Source organism: Rhamphochromis sp. 'chilingali', assembly GCF_963969265.1.
Source record: "Rhamphochromis sp. 'chilingali' genome assembly, chromosome: 5".
NCBI lineage: Eukaryota > Metazoa > Chordata > Actinopteri > Cichliformes > Cichlidae > Rhamphochromis > Rhamphochromis sp. 'chilingali'.
In genome coordinates, this window is record NC_137932.1 from 4,416,934 (window position 1) to 4,433,345 (window position 16,412).

The 16,412-nt window shown below is 43.9% G+C and overlaps 1 protein-coding gene across 1 annotated transcript; it reads right to left on the reverse strand.

Moving 5' to 3' along the window:
• Window positions 1-9,697: 9,697 nt before the first annotated feature.
• On the reverse strand, window positions 9,698-15,668 carry bmp2b (bone morphogenetic protein 2b). Its single transcript, XM_080883130.1, has 3 exons — window positions 15,191-15,668; window positions 13,869-14,236; window positions 9,698-10,964 (listed from the first exon to the last, which is right to left on the reverse strand). The coding sequence occupies exons 2-3, from the start codon at window positions 14,221-14,223 to the stop codon at window positions 10,063-10,065; spliced, it is 1,257 nt and encodes a 418-aa protein (XP_080739256.1). The 5' UTR covers window positions 14,224-14,236; window positions 15,191-15,668; the 3' UTR covers window positions 9,698-10,062.
• Window positions 15,669-16,412: the final 744 nt, after the last annotated feature.

Consider the following 16,412-nt stretch of genomic DNA (forward strand, 5'->3'; position numbering starts at 1 on the left):
AGTAAATTATTCTCCATAGTCTTTAGTTGTTCGGAAGTCCTGGCTTGCAGCCTTTTCAGTTTTTCAACCACTATACCACATACAATGCTGAGGGTTTTCCCTGTGCTATTTGTAGAACGTTATAATATTTGAGTTTATGACTAATGAACTTGGAAAGCCTGAGAAAGGAAAACTAGATGGCTGGAGGGTTGTTTTCAAAAATGTCATATACTCACAAGTAAAAGACCTCATTGTCTTTGCCAGGTTGCAACTGAACCGTACAACCGAGACCCAAAGCGGCTCAGCAACATAAAAGCAGCCGAATGCTGCACCTGCATCCACAGATCATCACACTATTGTGGCATTTAAAGAAAAGGCCTCAGTCGAACACGCCCCCCTGACCTTCTCCAGCTAACATAAACTAATTAGGGTGACTCTGAAAGGAACGGCCTACCATTGGATTAATCAGCGTCCACAGATCTAGACCAGGCAATCCTGCTCTGGCCTGTTCTCTCCTGAGACCCTCATTATCTCACGTTTTCAAAGGAGCACCGTGGCATATGGAAAGGGCTGAAGGGGTGGAGAAATGGAGGAGGTGGTGGTGCAGGAAGGGGCTTCCCCGGGTCCTCTCTTCTCACATTGGACTCAGAAAGGAAATGTCAAGCGTGAAGCTCCAAGAGTGGTCAGTACTGTTCAGTCCAGCGGGCAGCACAGAGGGGGCCTTTGTCCACCATCACTTAGCGCCAATTACAGCCCGTCAAAATAGTTTTTCTACTGTGGGGCGACGTGTTAATGGGCCCGGCGTTGGGTGTGAGGAGCGACCTTGTCCACACACACCAACCAGGGGTCAGGGGTTAATAGGGCCCTCTGATGTGGCGGATGAGATTTTGGCAACCTTTTGCTAGCAAGGGAATGCCAGGACAAAGCATGTAGAATGTGATACAATTAGGCGGACAGCTAGCCATCCTGAATAGAGTTGCTTCGTAGAAGTGGGGTGGCTGCGTAAGCTGGGAGCAGATGGGCAGTCGTACGCTAGCCAAACAGGTGTCTTGGAAGGTCAGAACCCCTCTGAAATGCGTAAGAGGAGCCAGGTGAGGACACAAACAGCAGCCAAACTCGGCACTTTTTTTGAAGCGAGCAGCAATTAAAAATCCTGTTGAACAAATGACTGCTCTTCTGGACACAAAGAAAGTCCCTTTGTACTTGTGAAAAGGTCAGAGACCATTCCGCCAAATTTCCCATCCCAGTCCTGAACCAGTAGCTTGGCCCAAACAGCAGCAAAGCTCTGAAAGTGTCTGCTCTACAATATGAGAAAGTGAACTTGGCACGATTGGCGTCTGACCTATACTGTGTTTCCTGAGTTTAAGCAATCAGCGACTATCTGATGCTAGATAAAAAAAAATGTCCTGGCAAAATTAAATGTTCATAACACTGAATTGCTCTACGTGTGTTTGGTCTGGGCCTGTGTGCACAAAGCCAGGCCTCCATTTACACCATAAGTGTGGGAACCACACAAATGCTGAACTACCCATGGGCCCTGAGAAGGCTCACGACACTCTGCCAGGGAGAGCTGGAGATTTTTTGTTGAAAACACTACTCTACGCACACTGAGCAAATCCAACCACATGCAAGCCTGTGGGAACTAGCGGATGACATCCATCCGCATATAAGCACTCTCAAAATACTTTTTGGACTTATTTGTGTACAGTTCATTCCCCCTTACCCAATCCTCTTGGAAATGGCAGTGGTAATCTGGCCCCCAGCTTCATCTAGTTAATGTTGAAATAAAAGAGGTGATTGAACTTAGCCTCCAAATTGGATTTGTTTAATCTGCATCAAGTTTGAACATCCTGTGTAAACATAAGCGTGTGCAGATGCCGGAAGCGCCACGGCTGGAAACGTAAATGCCTATGGTTGACTTTGGCAGAGAATCAGAAGAGCAGAAGGGGGAAAGGGGCCCGAACAGAGGCTAGAGAACTTCCATTGTTACGAGAGGGTCATGAGTAGATCGAAATTGTATAGATTGATTATGCGGGACATGGTGGCAAGGATTAATAGAAGGCTGCAGAATAGCAATAGCCTGCAAAGTACAGACTTGCTTATTTATTACTGTCATTAAATACATTAAATAAGATATTTCCAGTAAGCCCTACACACTCAGAACCTCTGGGAACAGAATCTGCAACCTCTCATCATAACCTTTACACCAAATTCTACTTGGCCAAATGATGTGGAAGCAAAATTGAATAAACACAAACATCATTAAGAGTTCATGTGTTCCAGTTAAACAGCCCTTTGGTTAGACTCTCATTTCCTTAATGGCTTTGCAGCTGTATTTCACTCTTGCGTTAAGTCACAAATCATTGGCAACCAACATGGTTTCTTTTGCCTTGTTTTCATCAGAGATAAGTAAGAATATGACTTAGCCGTGATAGGATTTATTTGCCTTACAGCGAAGGCTGCACCCCTTCAAGACCAAGTCATTAAAGCGTGTGTTTTGGGGAAGGGAGGAGAAGTGAAGGTCACAAGAGGTTAATTCCAATCGCAGTGCCTCTGTGAAGCAGCATGACAGCATGTCTCCTCTGCTCAAAGATTGGATGAGTTCTTCGCTATCAGGCTGGCTCATACACAGATTGTGCAAGATTCAGCTTTTGCTCATAGATGCACTTTTTTCCTCTTCCTATAACAAACACTATAAAGTAGAAATTGTGCTTATAAATTAAAGAAGTTTGTGTGTGTAAAGATTTGTGTTTTTTTGACAAAGTCTATTTCAGCATCCCAATTTTTTTTTGTTTTGAGAGGTTTTTATGTGATCTATCATATCTGATGTCTTGAAAGATTTGATATGTGATTGTGCTTCCCTCGTTCTTGCTCTTGTCTTTTGTTGTTTTCATTTGCATAAGCTGCCTCTTTATGACTTATCGGGGTATACACCTTGATCTCGAGGAAAGGAAAGACAACAAAAGGGACAAATGAAAGAAAGAGATGGAGACAAAAGAGTGTCTACAGAGCGGTGAAGACATAACAGCAAAGAAAGAAAGTATTTGAAAAAGCGAGAAAGAATGCTGGACAGACGAAAAAATAAGAATGAAAGGAAGAAAAAAGAAAACAAAGACAAGCGAAAAAAAGAGCGAGATGTGGGCCATTCATAAGCAGACTTCTCCAAGGGATCTCAGGCCAGCACACCTGCTACTATTCACTTCAGAGGAAATAGACACTCTGTGGAAGAGAGGCTCTTGGCCTCGGGACAAAACCGCTGCAGCGCCAAATTAGAAACAGGAAGGACTGCGGGTAAGGCTCAGATTAAAAACGCACTCCCCACATGGACTCAATATACTGCAGCCCTGATCCCGCTCTGGAAACCCAAAACCCAACAGCACTATTTTATATCCCAGTCAACAGAACGCCCGCTGTTTGCACAGTGACAGTATGGAGATTTAGTCCAATGTCAACCCTTGAATGTTGGTAAACTCTGGCCTTCTAAATGCTGCCCATTCTAATGAGGAAAAGAAGTTTCTAAGTATGCTTACAGTATACTCAGCATGGTAATGGTATCGATCCCTCATGTCACGGCTGTGGATAGTGCATCACAACTGCATTGTCACCAAGACTCCTTCCTTCAACACTTTTCATGGTACACTTTATGTTTTTAACATCATGGGGAAATAACCAGACGCCAAAGAAAAATGGAGGTGACCTCCTTTTCTCTTACACTCGCTTCTTTCTGGTCAGTACCATCTGTCAGGATCAGAGCCAGGCGATGTGATGCATATGAACACACCAAAAGGGAGGACACGGCACTCAGTTTCCCACAGACGAACATTAGAATAGCTAATGTTGTCAACAGGCAGCTAGCAAGAACTAATGATCCAGAACACACTCTATAAAGGAGTGAAACTAGCAAGAGGTCTGGGAATGTACCCGAAAAGGAAATGAATATTGATATATGCCTGCTGCCTTCCTCTTGCAACCCTTGACCTCAAACGGGTTTCTCCACTGCTTACGGGAGCTGTAAGGCATTTCCTGCCCATTCACATACGTACACATTCAATCTGAGGGAGAAAAGAGCAAAAAAAACCTTCTTTCAGCCCAGGAAAAAGGAAAAAAGTATTCACTCATTCTCATACAATATTTCCATTTACTCATAGGCCTGTCCAAGTAGTGTGTTCCCCTCAATCTATCATTTTCACTGTGGTCACCGATGGTAGAAAAGCCTACTGTAATTATTCCTACAGATATTGAGGACCTCTAGAGGTTGTTTCTCCTCACTGGAAAACAGAACTACTCGAGCTCAGTAAGTATTCACAGAAGGCTGTAGTGAATACACAAGGAGGATGCAAGGAGGCAACCAAATGACATATTTGTATCGTAGAAAAAAAAAAGAGAGAGCGAGAGAAAGCAAATGGGAAAAATATCACAATAATCCAGCTTTGGGACTGAATCCATGTTCCGACTGTTCTCTTCCTCCCCTGCCTGTTTGATGTGCCGTTCTCTTCCAAAAGCTTTTGCCTCATGGAGGAGGTCATCAGGAAAGCTATGAAGGGCCACATTCACCACAGGTCCTCTGACTGATGTCTGAGCCAGGCATGCTGATGGATGTACACACATAAACACACATGCGTACATACGCACATTGCACCAGATGTGGAGAGCGCGACTCCAAGAGGAAAACCTGCCATGACATCACCCAGAGGAGTGCAGGTGCAGGGCTGGGACAGGAAGTGAGTCACAGGAAGCTTGGTGAGGCAGAGTTTGCCATGCCAGTGACGGGCTGTGGGAGAGCAGGGCAAAGGACTGTGAGTTACACCTCGCTCTTGAACTGTCCAGGGCCCACAGCTTGCTGACATGCTGTTTACATGAACGGGCATCTCTTCCCCTCCCTCTACAATCGCATTAATCAAGATACTTTCAAAATAAATGCTATAATTTTTTTCCCTATCTACCGCTGTGCTGGTAGTGCATTTGTCAGGTCTGTGTTAAGGATGTTCATCTGACCAGCAGAGTGTTATTTTGAATAAGAATGCTGTTTTTATGGTTGATATAATTAATATACCACGCATGCACAGTGCTCACAATCATAAGAGCCTCCCTGAGCATTTTCTAACGTGCATCATTCCAGCAAAGATATGAGTGTCAGATGTAGCGTATGGACAGACAGATGGGTGGATGGAGGAAATGGTGTGTGTGTGTGTGTCCCTGACAATAGCAGCACAGTGGTTTATACAAAGCTTATTACTCTAATGAGAAAAGTGTGGGGGAATTGGTTTGTCCCATACCACCCAGCAAAGGAGAGTCTGTTTCCCCCGGTGCACTGCATCTGGAAGCAGCCTCCTGGTAATCTGCTCTGAGTACAAAAAGTTCAGCACCAGCGTGTTTTCAAAGACCACCAAGTGAGGCCCTGAGCTCCTTAACAGGTCTCCTCTTATTGCAGCGGGTCAACTTGTTGCTCAGTGGACTGGGTTCCAGGCCCAGAAGTCCTCAAGGTGCTGCATCGAAACCCTAAAACCCCGAGGTTTGTGTTGTTAGGATTTTGTGGTCCTGAAATGTGAAGACATGTACTAAAGATGTCAACCTTATATAGCTCCAAAAGAGAAACGGTTGGTGTTTAAAGGCAGACGATGGCCAAACTGTCAGCTGGGTTTTTTTCTTTTTAGTGTGCTTTCTGTTATGTTCTGTTTAATGCTGTAGATGTTTGTCATTATTCGCTGTGTGTTATGGGCTTTGATCTACTTTTCTGCTTTCGGACAAGACAGTTAAGTTCGGAGTTTTAAATTAATTGCCAGCTCTGAACGTGAACCTCACTGGTTTGAAGTCGTGTGCGTGGTTATGGATGAGATTTACTGTATCTGAGATTGACATTTATTTTACGGACATGCTGGGGGATGTCATGTATCTCCCCTTTGCTTGATCTCTTCACTTCCTGTTACAAAGATGGAGGCTGCTCTCGGTAGCCGCACAGCCGCTTTCAAGCTCGGCGTGTAGGCAACGCCCTTCGGCAAGGTTCCAGGATCAGCCGGGTTCACCCTTTAGCCCAAACCTAACTGTAACCATCAGAGGAATAAGCACAGCTCTGACCTTAGATCAGTGTCTGGAGGCAAATCCATCCTTGAGCCTGTTAGCTCATATGTCTCCCATATGGAACTTCTTCCTGTATCCTCTGTGGAGATGTGCCCACAAAGTGCAAGGTACACATCTTGAACTCCATTCCTGTTTGATTACAGTGTTATAAAAGAACAGCCCTAAATGTCAGGAAAATGAACAATGTCATCAATAACTGCGACCGCTTCTCACTGTTTTAAATATCAGTTAAAAGCAGAGATAGAGAGCATGATATTCGCTGAAAGAAAAGCAATTCTGATGTTATGAGGTCATTTTTTTCTGATGCTGAACCCCATCATCGCACGATAAAAGGTTTTGTTATTTCAGTAAGTATGTTCTCCAGAGTATCATAATAGTATACAGTGCAGACTTCTAACTCTACTTTAGCTTAGCATAAAATTATTCTGCTGTGAGAATTGGGCGATATAATGGTCTACTCCACTGAGTCCTTGCCAAAGATAATGATTTCAGCATGTCACTCAAGGCCAGCTCCATTGTAATTGCATGGATGATTAGCTCTTACAGTAATGGTAGTAGCAGCACATGGTTAGGAGCAAGCAAGCAAGTAGTTTTGAGTGAGGTTCATTCATATTGCATGACTTTTAAAACGTGAAGGACCCGTATTTAAAGCAAAAGTAGTGGCTCATATTGGCAGATAATCTCTAATTTACATGCGGATATAGAAAATGCATGTATGTAAAAGCAGCATCATCCGTGCAGTCGCTCTGGAAAAGTCATTTCCATATTTGCTCTGCTCCTGAATCTGTGGACGGCCGTCCGTTTGATGTGTTCAGAGCTGCTGCACAGATGCCAAAGTCTTCGCTATGCTGGACGTCATTTCACTGGCTGTTCTCGGAACACAGAAAAAACACCATGTGCACCACCTCTAAAATTAGTGTGCGCAGCACATGAAGAAGAAAAGATCCAAACTTAGAAAAGACTCTGAAGTGGCCGCTGTCTCTCTTCACTTCTCTAAATTTTTGCGTCCCACCTTGGCGCGGAGCCAGTCGAGATCTCATGAGCCCTCTGTTTCATCAAAGATACACGGCACACCGCATACTTTCCAATTCTGGGCCAGACAGAAATCTGGAAAACTGATTTTATAGCCCTTACAATTTTGGTTGTTTGGAGTTGCAGATAGTTTTGGTTTGGTTTGCTGAGCACCAAACAAAATGAATGATCCCTGCCATGCAAGTAGGTTCCAGCTCCCAGTTTTATGCTCATCAGTTGTGTGGCTGCTCTGTTGTGTGTTTGTGCATAAACAAAGTCTGCAAAGGACACCTTAAACTGATTTGCCAGATGTTCATGGAGAAGGAAAAGGGAAAATCTGTTCTCTGAGAGTGACTTTGCAGAGGTCTGTGTAGCAGGTGAAGAGAATTCTGCCAAAATCACATATTTCACAGTTGTGCTTTTTATAACTTAATCATGAAATTCGCAGTCACACACAGACCCAAATTTTAGCTCATTATCAGCACGATCACACAAACAAATGGATGGATCTTGAATGTGCATCAATAAAATACAAAAATGGATTCTGAAACACAAACTCGTACTTGGTTGCAACCAGTGGCTGACCACACTTGAAGCCACTGGCCTGTGATGACGTGATGAGCCTGGAAGTTAGTCAGTAAGGGTGGAGATAATAGACCTTTATTGCTTTGACCCCTGACCTCTCATTTAGAAGTGGTCCCTTAGGAGCTGTCTGATACTAACATGACTCTAAAATGAGATCCTCCCCCCCCTCAGAAGGTGGCCAGCTCATACTTCTAGTTCAGCTGGGATGGGGTGCAGTAGGGGAGTTACAGGCATGCTGCCCATGTGTCACCCACACTGGGAGCAGTATTTCCACCCAACCCAATGAAAGGTTTATGAACTCTAACTATAAGGGCACTAAATCTAACACTTTTTTTCTTTTCAAAAAGCAAATATTTTTCACATCCTACCTAGACGTTACTCCTGGAGCTCAAGAAAGAAACTTTTCGGAGGTTTTCAGTGTTTAGATTTATCAATCGTGTATAAGTGGGCTAGCTAAGTGACTTCCTTCTAAAGGTCCATTAGTGTCGTGCTGCTGCTGCTGGCAGAGGTACGTGCGGTTCATGTGGAGGGTTGTGGTGTGGTGGAATCCACGGAGGAGAAATGGATATCAGATGGGAGCAGAAAGGGTGGAGATGCAAGGTAGAATCCAATAACACGTGCAGAAGATTAAATCTGAAATGCTGTCGGGTGTGTTTGCGTGTGCGTGTGGTTACGAGTGCATGTTTGGGAGGGTATAATCCAATTAAACGGTTGCATCATCTCGAGCAGATGGACACCCTTAGAGGATAAGAATAGGTGAACGGACACGATCTGCGGCTCGTGGAAAAGAAAAAGGGAAAAAGAAAGTGACATTTCTGTGTTTTTTACAACCCTTAAATAAAATCTCACGCCTGCTTCTTAAATGTTTTGATTTACATCTCCTATATAAGTAACAAGCGTATCTTTGTTTGACGCACATTTGTTTTTGAAGAGAAAAAAGCCCACCAGGAAACCCTTGAATAGATGATTGAAAAAACAACCGCGTTGGTTTTCCATGCGAGCGTAAGCATGTGTCTGAGATTGAAAACCAACATTCCACGGTCCCAATGTGCGCTCACATAAAAACAGTCTATTTAGAGCATTTTGAGCTGCCTTGTGATCCCTCCAAACCCTTTCTAATGCAAACACAGCAGAAAACGCAGTCAGTCAAACTCTTTCACTTTTTCATTATCTGATCTGTTATTGTGGCTACACTATAAATTCTCATCTATTCTTTATGGAGCAGTTTTAGTCCGTTTGCTTTAATCTAGATGGAGCATTGTTTCTTTTATACTAACGTTGCAGTATAAAGAGCCAGCCGCGCTCATTGTCTTTGTGAGGAGACCATGTCTCTTGCGCTCTTTTTCGGGTCAGTGTTTGTGTCCTTTGCTGCTGCTGCTGCTGTTTTGTGAAACATTAATTTTCTTTGATTCAGTGCTGAAACACATTAGAGCCTTCTGACTCAGAGATGACAAAGGAAGGCAGCCAAACTCAGAAGTGGGAAGAATCTGTCTGAGCATGTGCAGTATGTGAACAGGTGCAGGTGTGTGTTTGTTTGTCTTCGTTAATTAAAGTGCCAACAGAATCTTTCCTTTTTTTTCTTGGTGAAGGTCTGTTAGTGTGTCTGTCTGCCATAGTCTCAAATCTCACTGTAAATAAACCTCGTGCCCTGTCAGACCTTCCACAGAAGGGCTGCAGTTTCACTTTTTTCCCCCTCCATCTGATAATATTGGTCGGGAGCAGAATAAACATAGACGTTAAGAGAATCTTCCCAGGGATCCATGCAGTGACATGTAAGGCATTAAAAACACGCTCTGTTTTTATGAGCCTCCCGTGGGCATTTAAATTGTCTGTGACCCTACAACGTGCTACAATTCATTACGCCAGTGATCCTATCGCTTTGCCTTCAAAACCTCCATTGTTGTTGGTCTCCGATTACTTTTAGCAAAATAGTTCAGTGCTTGGTTTGCAATCAGTGAAATATAAGCTTCTTGTCACGTGTTACGTTTTCGCAGGTAATTTCTGTCAGAAGCCGATCGTGCAACACTGGAGTGACCACGGGATGTTTTTTTCACGATAAATACACATTATTTATTTACAAATAAAGTGGTTATAATAGAAATAAATACAAAATAGAAATCTGAGCATTATACTTCATGTGGTATTGCACCCATTTCAAAATGTACATCGGAAATACATTTTCAAAACCAGTAAAGGAATATTCCTTTGATTAAAATATTTATTTTTCCCAACCTTATGTAGACATAAATATATTCATATATAGTTTCTTCTTCTTCCGCAATAGCTCTGTTTTCTGTTTCTTTCATATAAATAAATGTCTTCATTGGGAAACTGGGTGTCCATGATAACCTCTGATCTCTTTCTGCCTCTTGTGGCTGCTCGCTCTTTTCTATCCGTGCCACCTGTTTCTCACCGGCAGCCGCATCCCTCCACTACCATGTCTTGGTAGTTTTTCAGGATTACTTTCTCAAATTCGTCCAGGTAGAGCAAAGAAATGGGGCTGAGGTCAGTGGGCACACAACAGGCTCTGGGGATGTTCGAGTTGACTGAGTTGACAAGTGTCTGCACAATGGCGTGGTTAGTAGAATTGAGGTGGTCTGCTAGGGGGAAAGGACATTCCCCATGGCAATAAAAGGCATGGTAGCCAGGGGGTGCCACTATCCACTCATTCCAGCCCACATCACTGAAGTCCACGTACAAGGCATGCCTCTTGCAGCTTGCCTTGTGCTGGTGCTTCCTACGTTGTTTGCGGGGTGCTGCTTGCCTTTTTTCCCGTTTGTGGAGCACTGAGCCCCCGCGGCTGTCGTGGCCATATGTCACAAGCAGCGGCCGAGCCTGAGGCCACGAGTCCTGGTCCTGGTGTAGCGACCGGCTCACCCTGACATGTTTCCTGCGTCTGTGGGCATCCTTGCTGTCCATCTCCCCCTCCTCTGGGTGAATCACCTCCACCAAGAAGCCGTGATTGTGGCCATTCCCAGAGGTCCAATGAGATATAGCGGGACTGACGTCAAAGCTTTCCCAGCGACTCAAAGAGTCCTGCACCATTCGAGTGTCCAGCAGACGTAGTAGAGGTTCCTTGCCCTGAGTGGCAGGAACTCCAAATATCTCATAAATGTTGATACGATGGAGGCCACTAGCAGGAGTACTGTCACTAATGCTGCTTTCGGTGGGGCTTGCAGATCCCATGACCTGATCCCTGTAAATGCGTAGCTCTGCAGAGGTGATGAGTTCCTCATTTGGAATAGAAGTGAGATTAAAGTAGAACTGCTGTGTCGTTTTGCCTTTTAGGCTGGCCAGGGCCTCCATAGACTCTGTAAAGGACAGAAGAGAGACAACCATAGGGTCAGGATCAAGCCAAGAACGTATTAATTTCATACATGCCTAAGAAATAACATCGAGTGGATCTAGTATATGGATCCAGCCAAGCTACCACATGGTTGTGTGAGTGATTGCATGCGGTTGCATGTATGACTCAGTGTAATAGCAGGGAAATGCTCATGGGGATGTAATACAGCGATTAGTGTCATGCTCATAAATTCACCTGGTTAAATGTCAGAAGATGAAAGCAGTGCGCTTCCATCTATCGATAAGATCACACACGCTAGTCAGCCAGACTTCAAATGGCTCATTTGCACTGTGAGAATTGGCTGCTGCAAAATATTTTCACAAGTACACATGAAAAAAAGTTGCACCATATACTGACTTCATCAAAAATGAGAATGGCCAGAAGAAAACTAAAAAGGCCAACTGTTGCGTCAACATTTATTTATAGTGTAGATGTTGCCAGCACTGGAGTATTTCTTTTATGCGTCAAGGTATTAAATTTAATAACTAATTCTGAAATTACAAGGACTTAAGTTACAATTAATGTGACGATAATAAAAGACAAATGGAAAGTAGAGTGTATATAAACTGTATACAGTTAAGATCTTTGTATACCCCTCTATAGTGTACAGTAAATGACAGAAGTCTTAGTAAAAGCTACAATTTTCTTTGAGGCAGCCCTCCCACTTTGAACTCTTACTTTATGAAGATCACAGATGATGTATAGACACACTTTTTAATCTGTTTGGTGCAGCGCTGTAAACACAAACTTTGAACTCTTTGCTTTTTCAAAGGAGGTATTTAGGAAATTCCACCATCTCATCCTAAATCTCCCTCCAGAGGCACAAAGACCTCAATTAGGCCCATCACTCCTTATTTGATGTGGGAAAGCCCCCTGTCTCTTGTTCCCCCTCCTCTGTCCCCAATCCCTCTCTTTCTTTCGTTCCTCAGCTCCCAAATCCCCCTTTCCCTCTGTTCTCTTAGCCCCAAATCCTCTTTTCTTTCTCTCTCCTCCTCTTTCACGTCTTCCTCAATTTCTTTCTGCAACAATATTCTCACTCTCTCTCGTTTTCTGTTCTTTGAGGTTTGGCTATGTGAACAAGTCAGGGCCTGTCACAAACGTGTGAACCACAGATATGAGTGTATCAACATTCCTAATTTCTTTTTGTGCTGCATGCCAAAACATAAGATAAAGGCTAATGCTGGGTCATTCATCAGAGACGTGTCTCTGGCAGCTACTTCCTGTGTAGTAGTGGAAATGTTCTATTTGGCATGGGAAATGGTTATTTTTGAAAACTGATAGCAGTGAAACTAATTATCCTAGTGAAATGAATATCAGGCAGCAGATGTGATGAATGATTAGAGCAGTTTGCTTTGATGTGCTGCGTTTACATCTGTAGATACATGCTTATTATATGCAGCAGCCATCAATTGCGTGTCTCTTGACGTGGGAAGATGAACAACCCAGCAGCTCTGTTAGCACGGGATGAAAGGGCTGGGGGGACCTATGTAAACACAGCCTGAGCGCATTCGTAATGGCCAGTGGTGTCAAGGTGTGTTGGCCGGTTGCAGAGGTTTCCAGTAGCTGGCTGGGGGCAGTCACTCAGCCCAGCTGCCCAGGCCACGGTTGTTTGTAGTGTGTCGGTGTAGCCACTTGGTGTCATTGCACTAGGCCTCTGGAGAGCACCCAAGCAACCACTCAACCACCCCTCTGACTCACCCCTGATGGAAACTTCCCCAGTTAAACACTTAGAACTCTGTATGAGGACTCTGTGTAGAGCCCCTATGGACACAGTAACTTGTATGCTTTGACAAATGGAACATAGACCTTAAGATGGTGAATGGTGATAAAGCATCACTATATGTTTGACAGTAAACACTGTAGTGTTTCATTTTTATCATGCGTGAGTCATTTTAATATCACAGCCAGGTGCAAAAGACAATATAGCCTCAGATCAATAGAATATAAGTAAACCATCATTTTTATTTTCTCAGCTGCTGTTTTTTAAGTTATAAAAGTCCACTTTATTTGTAACTCTGTGCAAACATCTGTGTAGTTGTTGAACTTAGTGCACCTCATCCAGGATTTAGTGCCAGTCTTATATATATATGAGCAGCATATGTTATCTTTGAAGTGCAGCGAACTTGAACTGAAACACTAAATTCAACAAGCAGTACCGTATCCACCGTACAAGCTAAGTGAGCAATTATAGTGTTATTGGAACATGCGTAATGGCGCACTGCACGGGCACAACGGGGATTTGGAAAGACGAATAAGGCGGGTACCCCCCCCCCCCCCCCTTTTTTTTTTTTTAACCAAGAACTAATTTCAGTCTTGTTAAAAATGACTCAGAATTCAGTCTGACACGATGACTTTGTCATAATGCGTGTTAGTATAATGTCATGTCGTGTGTTATTGAAGTAACAGGGTGATGACTATCACCTGCGCAAAGGCACACCGCCCTTTATCCTGCTCCTGTGGTGCGTGTCTGGAAAAACTGTTTTCGGAGCCGACGCAAACACCATCAATTATTAAGAAACAAATTACTCCAGGGATACCACCTCCCTTGATGTTTTAAAACCTCTGACAGCAGCCCCAGGGGGATGTTCGGTTAAATGTTGCATCACAACATATGTGAGAGGTAATTAATTGCGTACGAGATGCTTGTTTGTAAGTCGCGTTACTGAGTTTTAGGCAATCCCGAGCGTATTTAAGAGTAAGTTGTAACTTAGACGCGTGTCACCTGTAAATGACTAAACCTCTATAAAACAGCGAAGACTCTGAAGTTCAGTCTTGACGCACTGAGTCATGTTTAAATATAGGTTTGGGTTGTCTGAGAGAGCCGAGAAGCTTCCCGGCTGACAGGTAAAGGTATGTCACTAATACATACCTTCATGGTGAAAGCTTCTAATCGTGTTGGCCTTGCTGGCGGCTCTCTCTGCGTGTTTCCCCATGCTCTTGGGTCGTTTGGTGCTATGGTCTCCGTTTGCTGAATGCATACGGTAAAGGTCCACCATATACTGCGGCACCACGGCTTGCTTACTTGGGGTCGGCCTGCGCCCCAGTCCAAACACATTGAGAAGCCGAAGCTCAAAGTCGTTGAGGAAGCTCTCTGACTGCTCTGGGGTCTGCTTCCCGGATTCGCTGTATTTCCTCCGGCCGACCTCGGGGATTAGTCCCGTAGCACCTTCCAGCAACACCTGAGCGAGCAGCAGTACCATGAGAGAGCGGACCACGGCGACCATGATCAGTCAGTCCCTGTGGAGAAAGTTGATTTCTGTCAATACACTGGCGCTGAGGTATTGACATGAGGTAGACGCGGCAGGGACCTCACTGCAGCATTCCCTAAACTGTGTGTGATCCCCCTACACAGTCGGAACGATTGAAGGAAATCAGGTTAAAAGGGAAGACAACGCTTCACTTTGAAGTGGGTAAAAAGAGAGAGAGAGCGAGAGAAAGACCCCCTCCGGCAATACAGCGCGTCAAAGCTGAAAGAGAAGTTTGGTCTTAACATGAAGTGATACATGAAAATATCAAGGTGAAGAAGCTCTGAAAGAGAAGAATAAAAAAAAAAAAACGAGGGACTGACTCAGAAAAAACAAATCAAAGGGTTTGCGGAGAGAGATCAGACAAAAAGTCTCCAATTAGAGGAGATAAGAAATCACGTTAGGGGAGGTGATATGAAAAAAGAAATGCAAGTCTGTGTAGCCCGACAGATCACAAGAAGCATCAAAGAATACAGTGAAGGGAAACGGGTTAGTATGCACAGCAGCAACAGATGCAACCAGACGGTGTTACAAGCGTCTGTTTGCAGGGGCTTTGACGGTCGTGTGTAATCATAAGGGATAGAGTTACTTCAAGAGGCTCGCAGGTGTTAGATCTGACGTGCGTACCAGATGTAGCCCGGGACAGGACATCAAAAAACATGAAAAACCTAAGCATCATCTGAGCAGCACGACTTCCAAAGAAACGACCTTTTTTCTCTTCTTCTTTTCATAGTTTTCTCCGTGTGTAGGAGAACGCTTTAACTTTTACGCACACACCCTATAATCACATATAAACCAAGAACTAGCAGGGAGGGGGTCACTTAGAAAGTAAGCTTTTCCTCGTGTAGCAAGTTATTGTACAAACATTTCATTTTTTTTTTGTTTTACGCCAATTAAGTACTTCAAGTGTTTATTAAAAAGAAAAAAACGTGAGTTTTAATTTTACCTGACGAGAAAGCGCTGTGTCCGGTCGTCGTTCCACCTTTGGGCTCCGATAAATTCCACATTAATTCGTGTTTAATCCACGTTGCTTCTCCTTGGGGGACCAAAGACAGCCCATAGCCTTCGCCGATCGCCTCTCACACATATTATCACCAGCTGCGAATCGGGTTAGGTCTTGGTCAGTCCCGAAAGGAAAAAAAATTATGTGAATTCTACGAGGAAACGGCTTCGCGTAGGCATAACCGATCTAAGTATAAAGAAGCTTCTCTGAACATCTTTACCAGCGAACAGCTGCCTTCTGCTAAAGCTGAACTTTTCTGCGAGAGAGAGAGAGAGAGAAACAGGATAAGCGGACCTTTAAGTGTCGCTCTTTTGGACCTTGTTGCTGCGAGTTGGAGAGCGCGTCGCCTCTCTTCTGTGCGCCGCGCTGGAGTGTTTGAATTGATTGTTGCCTTCTCTTCCCCCAGCGCTCTTTTTGTCGTAGTGATGTCACTAAGGGGATGTCAATCATTTGTCCACAATAAAGCACCTCCTGCGGACCTCTACCCCTGAGGCTCCAAACGTTTTCATGACTGAAAGGCTTGGACATGTAAAATCTCCTTTCCCCCCCCTACCTACCCTCATTATACATCATTGAAATGAAAACGAAACAAGAGACAGAAGAAATAATAAAGTCAAGAGCAGTTAAAATCATGCTGTTGTTTTTCCAGATTGTTCTTTTTAAATGCTTTTTAGTAGCATCAAAATGGCTTTTGACAGTCCCTAGATGGTTTAATGCTCATGTGAATTTGACCACCCCTGAGCAATAACATGTCAGCTCCTGCTGTTACATAAACACATTTTTGACCAGTGGTGTTAATGGCTGGATCAAAAATGTTTAGTTTTTGGATTAAGTCTAACAGATAATGGGTTTATAACTTGTTGCTTTAGTGGTTTCAGAGGATTAGTTGCTGCAAAGTGACTGTCACATTCTCCTGCCGAACTTCACTTTGTGTGAATGTTTGTGCATGTGTGACTTATTCACGCTTCCCCGCTGGCTGCATTAGGCATATTCATTCTTTCCAGTTCGCAGCGCTTTATCAATATATCTGTGGCAGCTTTGGCTGCAAGAATTGCTGTCTTATACTTCAGTACTGCGGAGGAGCCAAGTGATAAAATCTTGTAAGAAAAATTTCCCAAGAAGGCAGTAATGTTTTCACTAAGTTTATAATTTAGAGTTCACACAA

Bases quoted from the DNA above. Each gene is read 5' to 3' on its own strand.
- bmp2b (XM_080883130.1), bottom strand. From the start codon at position 14,223: ATGGTCGCCGTGGTCCGCTCTCTCATGGTACTGCTGCTCGCTCAGGTG. The intron at 10,965-13,868 runs GTATGTATTAGT...TGTCCTTTACAG, and splicing joins TAGAAGCTTTCACCATGAAG to AGTCTATGGAGGCCCTGGCC.